The 15,719-nt window shown below is 42.6% G+C and overlaps 1 protein-coding gene across 1 annotated transcript; it reads left to right on the forward strand.

Moving 5' to 3' along the window:
- Window positions 1-1,775: 1,775 nt before the first annotated feature.
- On the forward strand, window positions 1,776-9,510 carry ZSCAN4 (zinc finger and SCAN domain containing 4). Its single transcript, XM_055311797.1, is given in 4 exon segments — window positions 1,776-1,810; window positions 7,256-7,746; window positions 8,292-8,490; window positions 8,553-9,510. Coding segments are annotated over 3 exon segments (1,326 nt in total). The 5' UTR covers window positions 1,776-1,810; window positions 7,256-7,353; the 3' UTR covers window positions 9,287-9,510.
- Window positions 9,511-15,719: the final 6,209 nt, after the last annotated feature.

Raw genomic sequence — 15,719 nt, forward strand, 5'->3', positions numbered from 1 at the left:
AAAACTGAAACAGGGAGAAACAGAAAACCTGAATAAGAACCATACCAGCAAAAAAATGAAGCAGTCATCAAAAATCTCCCAAGAAACAAGAGTCCAGGACCAGATGGCTTCCCAGGGGAATGTGTTTTTTTTTTTTTTTTTTAAGATTTTACTTCTTTATTCATGACAGATACACAAAGAGAGGTAGAGACATAGGCAGAGGGAGAAGCAGGCTCCCTGAAGGGAGACTGATGCGGGACTGGATCTCAGGACCCCTGGATCATGCCCTGAGCCAAATGCAGACGCTCAACCACTGAGCCACCCAGGCATCCCTTCCCAGGAAAATTCTACCAAACATTTAAAAAAGAATTAGTACCTATTCTTCTGAAGCTGTTTCAAACAACAGAAATGGAAAGAAACCTTCCAAAGTCTTTCTATGAGGACAGCATTACCTTGATCCCAAAACCAGACAAAGACCCTATCAAAAAGCAGAATTACAGACCAATATCTCTGATGAACATGGATACAAAAATGCTCACCAAGATATTAGCCAGTAGGATCCAACTGTACATTAGGATTATTCACCACGACCAAGTGGGATTTATTCCTGGACTGCAGGGGTGGTTCAACATCTGCAAATCAATCAGCGTGATGCACTATATTAATAAAGTAAAGGACAAGAACCATATGATCTTCTCATAGATGCAGAAAAAGTATTTGACAATGTACAGCATCCTTTCTTGATTAAAACTCTTCATAGTGTAGTGATAGAGGGAATATACTTCAATATCATAAAAGCCATATGTGAAAGTCCACAGCAAGGGATCCCTGGGTCGCGCAGTGGTTTGGCGCCTGCCTTTGGCCCAGGGCGCGATCCTGGAGACCCGGGATCGAATCCCACATTGGGCTTCCGGTACATGGAGCCTGCTTCTCCCTCTGCCTGTGTCTCTGCCTCTCTCTCTCTCTGTGACTATCATAAATAAATAAAAATTTTAAAAAAAATTAAAAAAAAAGAAAGTCCACAGCAAGTAGAATATCATTCTTAATCTCTTTCAAACTGAGAGCTTCCACTCACTAAGGCCAGGAATGTGGCAGGGATGTCCACTATCACTACTGTTGTTCAACATAGTACTAGAAATCCTACCCTCAGCTATCAGATAACAAAAAGAAATAAAAGGCATCTAAATCAGCAAAGAAGAAGTCAAACTCTCACTCTTTGCAGTTGACATGATACTCTATTTGGAAAACCCACAGACTCCACCCCAAATTGCTAGAACTCACACAGGAATTCAGCAAAGTGGCAGGATAGAAAATCAATGCACAGAAATCAGTTGCATTTCTAAACACTGACAATGAGACAGAAGAAAGAGAGATTAAGGAGTCACTTCCATTTACAATTGCACTCAAAGCCTTAAGATACCTAGAAATTTTTTTTTGTTTTTTTTTTTTTAAGATACCTAGAAATTAACCTGGAGGGGTGTGGGGGCCTGAGGCCTGGAGGCTGGCAGGGGCTTCATCCCAGGACCCTGAGATCATGACCTGAGCTGAAGTCAGACACTTAATCACCTGAGCTGTGCAGGTGCCACTCCAGGGCTGTTATGTAATAACTATTGGAGAGCTGGAACTGGAGCCAGATCGAGATTCCATCAAGGATTTCAGCAGTGAGCAAATTTTATCCAATCATGTCTGTAAATGCATCATTGACTCCACACCATATAAAAGGGAGGAGACTTAGGAAGGCCTGTCAGATGAATCCAGTGTGGATAGTGAGTCACATAGCGGCCCAGCTTTCAGCCCAAAACTGCCCAGTTTGAAGTTCAATCTTCCTGAGGTGAGTTTCTAGGATGAAAGGAAAATTTCTTTTTTTAATAATAAATTTATTTTTTATTGGTGTTCAATTTGCCAACATACAGAATAACACCCAGTGCTCATCCCGTCAAGTGCCCCCCTCAGTACCTGTCACCCATTCACCCCTACCCCCACCCTCCTCCCCTTCCACCACCCCTAGTTCGTTTCCCAGAGTTAGGAGTCTTCATGTTCTGTCTCCCTTTCTGATATTTCCTATCCATTTGAAAGGAAAATTTCTGATTTTGTGTGTGTAAGTGTGCATGCATGTGTATGTAAGCATACCTCTGAGGAGGAAATTCCTGGTGCAAAGTTATGGGGGGTCCCTCAAGTGTGGGATGGTCTATTGTGTTAACTTCTCTATAAAAACCTTGCCTGATTGCAAGAGACTTCTTGAGAAAGCCTTTTTTGTATGTCTCTGTTGTCTTGTTATTTTTATGTTTCTAGTAATTCACTTTTATTACATCTTGTGAATGTGTTGGCCCACAGTAGATTGGGATGAGTGGGTAGGAGCTAAAATTCAAAGGAGGGATATCAGGTATTTAGCAGACTTTACTGAGTTGCTTAACATGAGCCAGCAAATGCTCCAGTAGTCTTCCTAGGTATTAACTCTTTTAGCTCCCATTGAAACTCTGGGTTCTAGGTGTCATCAGAGATCAGAGCCCCCATGACATAGATAAGAACCCAATGGGTAATGTGCCGTGGTCACACAGTTCATAAATGCCCGACTCCAGGTTAAGCTGGGCTTTGTTTCATTTTGTTTTGGGATATAATTGATGTATTACATTGTTAGTTGCAGATGTATAACATATGATTCGATATTTGTATATATTGCAAAATGATAACACAGTAAGTCTAGTTTACATCCATCATATTAATAGTTTCATTTTTTTTTCTTGTGATGAGAACTTTTTAAATTTTTTTAACTTTTATTTATTCATGATAGTCACACACAGAGAGAGAGAGAGGCAGAGAGAGAAGCAGGCTCCATGCACGGGGGGCCGGACGTGGGATTCGATCCCAGGTCTCCAGGATCGCGCCCCGGGCCAAAGGCAGGCGCCAAACCGCTGCACCACCCAGGGATTCCCCGTGATGAGAACTTTTAACATGGCAGTCAGGTTTTTTTTAATTTTATTTATTTATTTATGATAGAGAGAGAGAGAGAGGCAGAGACACAGGCAGAGGGAGAAGCAGGCCCCATACACCGGGAGCCCGACGTGGGATTCAATCCGGGGTCCCCAGGATCGCGCCCTGGGCCAAAGGCGGGCGCCAAACCGCTGCGCCACCCAGGGATCCCGGCAGTCAGTTTTTAATTCCAAGGTTTTGGCTGTAATAATACTCCACAGCTGTGTCTGTGTGGGATTCAGAGCATGTGTGCAAGTATGAGCATGTGGCTCCTGTGTGCCTGGAGTAATACAGAAAAAGAACTTGTGGGGAGGCCCAAAAGAAGAAGAGGGCATGGATTCTACAGTAGAAAGGAGAGGGAGGGAGGGAGGGAGGGAGGGAGGGGGACTGAGGTACCTGGATATAAAAAACCAGCCACAACACCTAAGGTGAGGATGGAGGGGTGAGATGCCTCTGGCAAGGTTTCCTGAGACGGGGAAGGACTTGGTACTTTTCTTGAGGAAGAGGGAGGTGTAGAGGGAGTAAAGTGGAGTGTGACCTGAGCAGATGAGGATGTTGGAAAGGTTGACTAGAAGCTTTGTGATAAATGGATTAGGAAGAAGAAAGAATGTGCTCAACTTTCTCCTATGGGGTTTTTCCAGAATCCACTGCCTCATTAACTGATGGGATCAGGGTGGCTAGTCTGAGCAAAGCTTAACACAAAGCATGAAACAAAATCGACTAACAGCAATTAATTAGGTCTTTGTGTGCCCACGTATCAATCCTACCATTCACATTTTTCTGATTTTTGTGGCGTGAAATTTGCTTTTTTTTAAGAAAATATTTTACTTATTTATTTGAGAGAGGGAACCTGTGGCAGGGAGGGGCAGAGGAAGAGGGAGAAGCAGACTCCCCTCTGAGCAGGGAGCTCAATGTGGGCCTTGATCCCAGGACCCTGAGATCATGACCTGAGCCAGAGGGAGACACTTAACTGATTGAGCCACCCAGGCACCCTGTGCTGCATTTTAAAAAAAAATGAATGAATGACTTTACTTGATGAATACTATTCATTTTTTTTTTTTACTTCTCGTTTTAATGTAGTCCAGTGTGTCAGTCTCGTCTGTGGAAAAGGAAATTCCTGTTGAGTTCTTCCTGTTGAATAAAGAATATCTTTTTCTACTACAAGTTATTAAATATATTCTTCCAGTTGGTCTTCTAGAAGTTTTATTTTACTCAACTAAGACATCCCTAGAACTAATTTTTGTAAATGGGGTAAGACTGGGACGCCTAGGTGGCTCAGCGGTTGAGCACCTGCCTTTGGCTCAGGGCGTGATCCTGGGGTCTTTGGATCAAGTCTTGCATCAGGCTCCCCGTGAGGAGCCTGCTTCTCCCTCTGCCTATGTCTCTGCCTCTGTGTGTGTCTCTCATGAATAAATAAATAAAATGTTTAAAAAAAATTAAATGGGGTAAGATTGGGGTCAGGATGAACTTTCTCCTTTATGAAATCTTTATTTTTTTAATGTTTTTTTATTTTTATTTATTTATGATAGTCACAGAGAGAGAGAGAGAGAGGCAGAGACATAGGCAGAGGAAGAAGCAGGTCCATGCACCGGGAGCCTGACATGGGATTCGATCCTGGGTCTCCAGGATCGCGCCCTGGGCTAAAGGCAGGCACTAAACTGCTGCGCCACCTAGGGATCCCAACTTTCTCCTTTATGAATATTCAGTTGACCTAGCACCATTTATTGGAAGAAAAAATTAAGCTTACTATCAGCACATGCACTTCAGTGTCATGTTTTATAGAAAGCCAGCGGCAGTATAGCCGTCAACCAATATCAGGATAATATTCTGTTTGGTTGCCTTATTTGTCTATCCTTGTGCCATCATCACAGTCTTAATGAATATAGTCTCATAATTGTTTTGTTTTGTGATTATATAAATCCTGAAATAGTTATTATTCTTCAGGATTGTCTTGGCTATTTTTAGCCTACACATGTCACTGTAATTTTAGAATCAGCTGTCAATGTTCACATACACACACACACCACACACAAACACAACCACTTGCTGGATTTCCAATGGCATGGCATTGAATTTATCCAGCAACTTGGGGATAAATGATGTTTTCCATATTACTCACCCATTAGAAACGACAAATACCCACCATTTGCTTCAACGTGGATGGAACTGGAGGGTATTATGCTGAGTGAAGTAAGTCAATCGGAGAAGGACAAACAGTGTATGTTCTCATTCATTTGGGGAATATAAATAATAGTGAAAGGGAATATAAGGGAAGGGAGAGGAAATGTGTGGGAAATATCAGAAAGGGAGACAGAACATAAAGACTCCTAACTCTGGGAAACGAACTAGGGGTGGTGGAAGGGGAGGAGGACGGGGGTTGGGGGTGAGTGGGTGACGGGCACTGAGGCGGACACTTGACAGGATGAGCACTGGGTGTTATTCTGTATGTTGGTAAATTGAACACCAATAAAAAATTAATTTATAAAAAAATGATGTTTTCCAACTGGAATTGAGTCTTGCAATTCACGAACATAGCTATCATTTATGAATATAATATTTATTAATATTGTTTTTCCATAGAGGGCTTGTACATTTTCATTCGACTTTTTCTGAGATATTTGATGTTTAATGGTAATACATTAGTTGAGTATTTTTTAAATTTAATTTTCTAGTGTTATAATACAATCCAACAGATTTTGGTAAATTAGTCTTGTATCAGACATCTTGCAAAAATTCACCTTGTCTAATATTCGTAGAAAGGGGAACCCTCTTGCACTGTTGGTGGGAATGTGAATTGGTACAGCCACTCTGGAAAACTGTGTGGTGTTCCTCAAAGAGTTAAAAATAGAGTTCCCCTACCACCCAGTAATTGCACTCCTGGGGATTTACCCCAAAGATACAGATGCAGTGAAAAGCTGAGACACCTGCATCCCAATGTTTATAGCAGCAATGTCCACAATAGCCAAACTGTGGAAGGAGCCTTGGTGTCCATCAAAAGATGAGTGGATAAAGAAGACATGGTATATGTATACAATAGAATATTAGCCATTAGAAACGACAAATACCCACCATTGGCTTTGACGTGGATGGAACCGGAGGTTATTAGGCTGAGTGAAGTAAGTCAATCGGAGGACATTCATTATATGGTTTCAATCATATGGGGAGTATAAAAAATAGTGAAATGATTATAGTGGAAAGGAGAGAAAATGAGTGGGAAAAATTAGAGAGGGTGACAAAACATGAAAGACTCCTAACTCTGGGAAACGAACAAAGGATAGTGGAAGGGGAGGTGGGTGGGGGATGGGATGACTGGGTGATGGGCACTGAGGGTGGCAATTGACGGGATGAGCACTGGGTGTTATACTATATGTTGGAAAATTGTACTTCAATAAAAAGAATATATGTATATATATAAAAAGAACATTTGATACTTTATTGGAAACAAAATCAGGACATGTACAAAAAATGATATTTAATATATTTTCTTGCCTTTTTTTTACTGATTAAAAAGTAGTCCAAGGTTGCATAGAGTTGGCCATCCATCTCTCAGGGGAAAACACTTAAGGATATGTTTTGCTGTATTTTGTATACTTTATGACATTAAAGAAGTTCTCTTTATTCCTCGTTTACTAAATGTCTTTTGATAAAGAGCACTGACTTTCATTAAACATGTTTAATGTACCCAAGGATCATATTGTTTTTCTAAGCTCTATTCATGTGGTAATTGACTTTTTAATTTTCACCCAATGTTTCATTTAGAAAGTAAACTCCACTTGTTTTGTAATATATTATTCTCTTTATATGTCACTGGATTTGATTTGCAAATATTTTGCTTCCCATTTCTATACCTCTCATTTGTGAGAGATCCTGACCTGTAGTGTACCTTTCTTTCTTTTTTTTTTTACATTTTATTTATTTATGTATTCATGAGAGACACACGCAGAGAGAGGCAGAGGCATAGGCAGAGGGAGAAGCAGGCTCCATGCAGGGAGCCAAATGTGGGACTCGACCTTGGGACTCCAGGATCACGCGCTGAGCGGAAGGCAGAGGCTCAATCCCTGAGCCACCCAGGCATCCCTGTAGTGTACCTTTACTTAATGTACTTATAATTTTTTTGTTATCAGGGAGCTGCTGAACTCATTAACTAAAAGGGAGTGATCCCACTTTTTTATGCTCTGGGGACAGTTTATGGAAGATTAGCATTCTTTCTTAAATGTCTAGTAGAGTTCATCCACGAACTTACCTGAAACTAGATTTTTGAATTATGCCAGTGCTGTAATTAATTATATATCCCTTCTATTTTTAGCTTGCAGTCTTCAACCAGCAGTTGAAACAGACCTCCAGAGAAACAAATCAGTAGGAACTGAATATCTAAAGTTGAATCTCTGAGAATTCTTGTTAAGAATGGCTTCAGATAACAGAATATCATTTCAGGGAGAACCATCTATGAATGATCCTGGGTCAGAAAACCTAGAACATAAACTTAGCCAAGGACCAGCCATTCAGGAGGAGGACGAGATCTATGAGTTCCCAAGCACTCAGCTCACTTTATTGCAAAACAGTAACTCAAGTGCAAGGCAGGAACTGCAAAATCTCTACAAGTTATTTCACTCATGGCTGCAACCAGAGAAACACAGCAAGGATGAGATTATTTCTCATCTGGTCTTGGAACAGTTTATGATCAATGGCCACTGCAGTGACAGGTCCATATTGAAAGAGAAATGGAATGCAAGTGGCAGGAACCTGGAGAAATTCATGGAAGATCTGACTGATGATGGCATGAAGCTACCTGGATTAGTAAGTAGAGGGTTTTAACTCTTGGGGTGAGGGGCAGAGGTGTGTAAGGATTAAATATAGCCGTTAAAAAAATACAGCCTGTTGGAGTTGCTTGTAAGTAGATAAAGAATCCATTTATTAGTTCTCACAAAAGAGGCTCTTTACCATGCTAAGTAAGCAAAATTAAAGCATACATTTTATAGGTAACTATTCAGTAGGACATATAAGAGCTAACATACTAATTGATTTTAGCCAGTGAGATGGTATGAGAGCTCAGTAAGAAATTGGCAATAGAACAGAAACCTCAAGAATGGGGAGAAATACCTTAACACAAGCTCATTCTTCCCTCAGAAGTCCTTGGTATTAGTCTTTTTTCATTGAGAATGACACACTAATTAGAAATCACCATGAACTTTAAGGCCGGCAGGCATAAGGGCAGAATAGTGGGTGTGGCAGCATGTAGTAGAAGGATCCTGGGAAAGCCTGATGAGAGCAGAGCTTCCACAAAGGCTTCTGTCACTCAACAGATCCATAAATGACAGTGATCAGGCTTTGTTTCTCTACAGGTCCACGTCCACATGAAGGGTCAGGAAGCCCTCTTTTCTGAGAATATGCCCTTAAGAGAAGTCATCGTTCATTTCATGAAACAATTGTCAGCAGGAACCCCAACAGAAGAGAACATGGGGACACCCTCCTGGACTTCCCAAGATACTTCCCTGGAAACAGGACAAGGTGAGTGGGGGTAAGCCAAGGTACCAGAGGGATGTTGTGTGTGGACTCCCTTCTTGGGTACAACTTCACTGAGTCGTTTTATCCCCCACAGTGAGATAAAGCAAATGGCGACAACATTTATCACAATGACGGTATTACTAGTCAAGGCAATGCAATACCTTCCCTGTTCATTGTCCATGAGGAGGACTGTCCTCAGCCTGAAGAGGACAGTGTTTCTTTGAAGAATCTGCTCAGCCCTGGAAGAGCGGGTCTAGGTACGTCCAAGTCCCAGGAAGGGTCCCTGCAAGGACGCCCATATCAAGATGTCCTGATGGAGGGGGCACCAGGGTTTCACTCTCGGTCAACCCCAGTCACCCCTGACCCTGTTTCTACCCACCAAAAAACCGATGGGAATTCCACATGTAGGGGACCCCAAGAAAGATTCCGTGATGCCCAAAACTCCTACAGATGTGAAAAATGTCCCAGGATCTTTAGGTATTTCTCTCAGCTAAAAGCCCATCAGAGAAGACACAACAATGAGAGGACATTCATTTGTGCTGAGTGTAACAAAGGCTTCTTCCAAGCGTCAGACCTACACGTGCATCAGAAGATTCACACAGAAGAGAAGCCTTTCAGGTGCAGCACATGTGAAAAATCCTTCAGCCACAAAACCAACCTTCTGGCCCATGAGAGAATCCACACGGGTGAGAAGCCCTATGTATGTGCGCTTTGCCAGAGAAGCTACCGCCAGTCATCCACCTACCACCGCCACCTGAGGACTCACCAGAAAATTGCCGTCAAAGGTACTCCTTCCACATCAGAAGCTTCCTCAGCTGTAGCCTCAGTGTAATGCTATGTGAATATGTATGGAAATACGTATATTTCCATAGCACCTCCCTATTTAGAACATATAATTTCCTGATTATATTTTCCATTTATTTTCTTCACTAAAATGTAAGTTTAAGGAGGAATTTCTGTTCGTTCACTGGAGTGTATCTCAGGTGCCCAGAAAAGTGGCTGACAAAAAATTCAAATAACCTGCTGAATAAATGGATGAATGTGTAATGTTGGTGTTTATTCCTTAAAATCCATGAAAGTTCAACTCCAGGACACAAACACCAGCTTCCAGTGGTCAAGTGATGCTTTCCCTCCTGCTCCCCTGCCTCTGTCCACACACTTTATCTTTACTGGGGCAGAGCAGGGGCACAAACCCAGAAATAGGCCTTAGTCTATAAAAGGGAACTTCTATATTCAAATGTTATATTTCTTTAATTCACTTGATATATTAATGGCTAAACTTCATCTGATATGATTGGTGATTGAAAGTTTGAGAATGCTATTTTATTGACAAATAAATACCAAAAAAGGTCAAATGCTTTCCGTTCATTTCTTCCAGAGATGGCAGGTATGGGGTGGGGGTGGGGGTGGGGGGGGATGAGGAGCTCATTTGCAGAACTAGTTTGAAAGGGCACTTTGGAGGAAATAAAAAGATGCTGTGCACAGCTGAGGCAAAAGCACTTATGTTGGTTACTTGGAATATATTTGTGAGCTGGTTTCCACTAGGAAACTGGGACTCAATCACATTGAGAAACTAGAAGGTACCATGTGAAAATGGCTTCAATCATGGAAGGGGGTATTCTGTGAGGTATATTGTGACATTTCTCTCACTACATTTCATAGTGCAGAGGACTATGGGGCTGCAGACAATGCTCCACTGTGTGGAGAGGCCCACTGATCCATCCTCTTTCCTGGGCTGTCTCCAGGTGTTTACTATTGTGAATATTCTTGCACATACCTCTTGGTACAAGGGAAACCTTTTGTTTGGAAAGACCTCTGTGAGGCAGGTTGTGAAATAACAGAAAATATATATGTGGGTCTCTGTCCCTAGTTCCAGGCACAGAGCCCCTAAAACCCTTGTAACTTCTTAAGTGATGAGAGCACTAGAAGCATCTTTTGTTCTAATATTTGGTCTTTGACCTTGGTGCCTGATACAGAACCCCAAAATCACTTGGAATTTCCTGGGTGATAGGAGTGTCTTTTGTTTCAGTGAGGCAACTCCCGGGTAGCTTCAGGATGGGGGCTGGTCTCCAGAAAGACTAATCCATGAGTAGACGCTTAGGACGTTCATCCCTATCCACAGTGGAGGGGAGCTAGAGATTGAGTTAATGATCAATCATACCACAGAGTTTGGAGAACTTGGTGAACACCCACGTGCCAGGAGGGAGGCACACCCCCAACTCCATGGGACAGAAGCTCCTGTGCTGGGGACCCTTCCAGACCTCACCAAGCCTGGCAACATAAATGCACAAATACTCAGAGACTCATGAGACAGGCATGTCATGGGGACACCCAAACAACACAGAATTGTGTAGTCCCCACAGACCAAGTGTGATGAGGGGGATGGGTGTAGAGATAGTCTAGCTTAGAGAAAACAACCTATCCCATCTCTGCATATTTGATGACGCGCTGGTGGGAGTCAGAACAGAAAGTTGGGTGCACACCTTGGTACAGCCCGGAGGCTCACACAGGTTTGAAGACTTACAGGTGGTGGGGAAAAAAACAGCTGGGGCCCAGAATTCATTACAGGTTAATGCTTGCCCCCAGGGCTAAGAAGCCTCAGTCTAGTTGGGAGAGGAAGGTGGGAGGTTTACAGGCTTTACAGGAGGGATGGGAACTTTCTAGCGGGTTGGCAGCCACTGTTTAGACAATTTGCAATTTACCAACAATGGTGAGGGAGAACTGTAAGCGCTAAGGTCTCCTGCAAGAGCTGTGGGCAGGGATATGTGAAGGCCTCAGTGTCTGCTCTCAGTTCTTCAGGGCCACCCAGCACCCATAATAGTGACAGTGATAACTGGGTGACAGCTCAGTATGGGGGCACAAGGTGGAGCGGCCACCTAGAAGCCATATTTAGGCTTCCTCCCTCCGTGGGGAGGAATTATTGCCAATGGTGGTGAGGGGACAGGATGGTCTACAGTGACACTTATGACCCGGAGAGTCTCAGGTGGAGATGTCAGGGTAGGGTTACTTGGTGGGTCAGGCTCCATGGACAGTCTGGCAGGTGAGGTGTCTGAGTGTCTTGGCCCCAGTCCTGGGCAATTTCCAATGGAGAACAGAGGCGAACAGGGTGAGAGGGTCCAGCATGGTGTAGGCTGACCGTCCCCAGCTCAGGGACGTAGCAGCTGTGCAGCCCTGTGGAAGTCCCTTGCCCTCTCTGAGAGCTAGATCCCTCCTTTGAAAAGTGGAATAGTCTCTGCACACTGTATGGTTTGCAGGCTGTTAAAATGAAATGATCCTCAAGAGAGCCCATCAGCATTAGGTCCCCATGAAAAGATGAGTGGAGGCCCTCAGCAAAGGGGAAGGGAGGGTGTGTCTGCGGAGTGCCACAGAGGGCCTGTGGCCAGAAGCAACGCCAGTGAGGGGCCTTCTGTGAACCTCTGAGACCCTGGCCTAGCGGGAGTTCTGGAGGCAAGCACCCAGGACATCTCCTGCCAGCTGTTATCATTGTTCCTGCAGAGCAAAGCAACAGCCAAAGAGCAATCCCAGACCTGTTCAAACTAGTATGAGATGTGATGGCTGCCAAATTTGACCTTTCACGAACTTTCCCCCTCATTACAATGCTAAACATCATTGCCAGAGGTGGAGACTTGACACACAAAAGAAACATACGTGTAAAAAAAAAAAAAGAAACATACGTGTATAAAGAAGCATGTTCTGGGATGCCTGGGTGACTGAGCGGTTGAGCGTCAGCCTTTGGCTCAGGGTGCCATCCTGGGTCCGAGGATCAAGGCCCACATCTGGCTCCCTGCGAGGAGCCCGCTTCTCCCTCTATGTCTCTGCCTCTCTCTCTGTGTATCTCGTGAATAAATAAATAAAATCTTAAAAAAAAAATAAAAGGAAGCACGTTCTGTCAACTGTGCTTGCACTCGCTCCCAATTCCCTGTATTTCCCCACCCTACATGCTTAGCCGTCACTCCTTTCCCGCCTCGGGTCCTTTAAAACTTTCCCTGCCTATTTTTCCAGGAGCCAATGTGACACATTTTCGTGACTGTGTCTCCCTTCAACTGCAGCTGGTGCCCCAATAAAGCCTTGACTCTGCTTTTAAATTGTGGACACAGTCTCATTTCTACCATCTCTGGGTACAAGGACCCAAATCTGATAACATCATTATGTGCTCTCTGAATCAAATAAACCATTAATTTCCACATTACATCTACTGACTGTCATTACTTCAATTCATTCTATGATTTCATGTTCAATTTAGGCCTACACTTTTCCCTTTCCCTTTCTTTTGCTTCACAGTTCCAGTCTATTATGTATTTCATTCCACTCATAATTTCTTAAATGTCTGATTTCAATTGCAAATGGATTTATAAAATGTTAAACAAATTCATCTCTGTGTACATTTAAGGTTTTGCTCTGTTAAATAACAAAATTCAACTGAGTAAGTTTTAAAGATCTAATTGGCTTTACTCAGCAATTCATGAATCTGACAGCGTCCCATCCAGTAAATAGAAAGGAGCCCCAAGGAGCTATACAAAATGGAAAACTTTTATAGGCAGAAGGGGTGGGACAAGGAAGTTACTAGCAAGGAGTAGATTGTTTCAGGCAAGATCATTTTCCTTTGGGGAGCACAAGTCTGTTGGGCCTCACTGGTGCTGATGAGGTAATTCCAGATTGTGTGCTTTAAGGTTCCACAAGTGTGAGAAGTTGAAATCATGATTAAGTTAGGTATTAAGTCCTAGTTTGATGACATGGGCTTAGGGCATGTGACTCCCTTTGGGGCCTCTTGTTTCTTTTTTTAACAGTTCCATCTGACACACTTAGCCACTCCTCCCTCCAACCTCCTAACCCAAGGGAATGAACGTTTAAATTCGTGAGAATCTACAAGACACATTTTCTCCCTCATTTACAAACATTCAGTAAAATATCCATTGACTTGCCTTTACCTGACCTGTTTGTTAAATTCATTCATTGGCTCCATTTGTTTCAAAAAGCTTACTAGTCAATATGCATCGTACGTGGAAGATATGTGGGCAATGATTTGCCATATTGGCAATTCTGTTCTATATGGTTATTTGCCAAAAGAGAGAGTATCTTTATTTTGTTTATTTATTATGTATAATATACTGAAAATAACTGAAATACAAGTGCAAGAAACCCCCCCAGTGCTTTGTTTCAACTGTTTCTAAATTTAATATCCTGGAAAAACAGTACTTTAAAATGTTACTGAGTTTTAATTTTTTTTTAATTTATTTATGATAGTCACAGAGAGAGAGAGAGGCAGAGACATAGGCAGAGGGAGAAGCAGGCTCCATGCATCAGTAGCCCGATGTGGGATTCGATCCCGGGTCTCCAGGATCGCGCCCTGGGCCAAAGGCAGGCGCCAAACCGCTGCGCCACCCAGGGATCCCATGTTACTGAGTTTTAAAAAGAACAATAACATAAGATTAGGTAATTGTATCATATGTCTATTTATGTATTCCACTCTCTGAATGGTTTTCAAAGATCTTTAAATTTTCTGGCCACTTTTAGTACTGCAAATTGTACAGTACAAATGGTGAATTATTGTTTCTTTTTTTAAAGATTTTATTTACTCGTGTGTGAGAGAGAGAGAGAGAGAGAGAGAGAGAGAGCCCCCACGCGCGTGTGCACAAGCAGGGGGTGGGGCAGAGGGAGAGGGAGAAGCAGGGTCTCCACTGAGCAAGGAGCCCAATGAGGGGCCTTTGGGACCATGACCTAAGCTGAATGCAGACACTTAACCAACTAAGCCACTAAGCCACCCAGGCAGCCCATTGTTTTTGTTTTTTTTAGACAAGAATGTTTCTGCACAATTTCTTTTAGAGGAAATTAAGCCATAATAGAATTTCAGCAAATGAGGGGATCCCTGGGTAGCGCAGCGGTTTAGCGCATGCCTTTGGCCCAAGGCGCAATCCTGGAGACCCGGGATCGAATCCCACGTCGGGCTCCCGGTGCATGGAGCCTGCTTCTCCCTCTGCCTGTGTCTCTGCCTCTCTCTCTCTGTCTCTCTCTGTGTGTGACTATCATAAATAAATAAAAATAAAAAAAAAAGAATTTCAGCAAATGAACATGTTATATTTGAATTTCAAATATACATGATTTTCAATCTAGTTAATATTTTGATCATTTCTTAGAAATTTTTCATGTGTTTATCATTATTCTTCAAGGATTACCATTCATATGGTATGTTTTTGTTTTAAAGATTTTATTTATTCATGAGAGAAACAGAGAGAGAGAGAGGCAGAGACATAGGCAGAGGGAGAAGCAGGCTCCCTGCGGGGAGCCCCACGCAGGACTCGATCTCAGGATCACACCCTGAGCTGAAGGCAGACGCTCAACCGCTGAGCCATCTCTACATTGCCTGTTTTATTTGCTCTTTAACCAATGTGACTAGTTACAGCATTGAAATTAGCACAGTCCATTACATACTGTCACATATAAATTTTTTTACATTTTTATTTTTAGTTTGTTTTTGTTATATTTTGTTATAGTCTACCTTCTTTTTTTTAAGATTTTATTTATTTATTCATGAGAGACACAGAGCGAGAGAGAGAGAGAGAGAGAGAGAGAGAGGCAGAGACACAGGCAGAGGGAGAAGCAGGCTCCATGCAGGGAGCCCGACGTGGGACTCGATCCCAGGTCTCCAGGATCAGGCCCTGGGATGAAGGCAGTGCTAAACCACTGAGCCACCCGGGCTGCCCTATAGTCCACCTTTAACTGAATTTTTACTTTTATGGATTTGAGTATGCCAAGTACAATTTAAGGCTTCCTATTAACACTTAACCATGAGCTGTCCAGTTCAAGATTGTAAAAATCTATTCTAATACATTTATATAGGAAAATTGTCTGTCTTCATGTTTGAACCCTTATTTACTACCTCTAAGATGAAAGCTAAAATATTTTTTTAAAGATTTATTTATTTTCTTTTGAGAGAGAGCGAGCATGAGTGAGAGGGGCAGAGGGAGTGGGAGAATCTCAAGCTGACTCCGCCCTGAGTTCAGAGCCTGACAACGGATTTGATCTCATGATCCTGAGCTGAAACCAAGAGTCAAGACACTCAACCAACTGTGCCACCCAGGCGCCCCTAAAAATGTTTTTACTTTAAGTTCTAAGATGGGCGCTGAAAATATCCCCTTAATGCTGTCAGTGAAATCTCCATATATTTTAATAGCCTTATTTAAAAAAATCAATTCCCAACTAACTAGTAACTGACTTTTATCAGATATCAATTTCTAGAAATTACCTGACATCTACTCCTAAACATG

The sequence above is a fragment of the Nyctereutes procyonoides genome, unplaced genomic scaffold (genome assembly GCF_905146905.1).
Source record: "Nyctereutes procyonoides isolate TBG_1078 unplaced genomic scaffold, NYPRO_anot_genome, whole genome shotgun sequence".
NCBI lineage: Eukaryota > Metazoa > Chordata > Mammalia > Carnivora > Canidae > Nyctereutes > Nyctereutes procyonoides.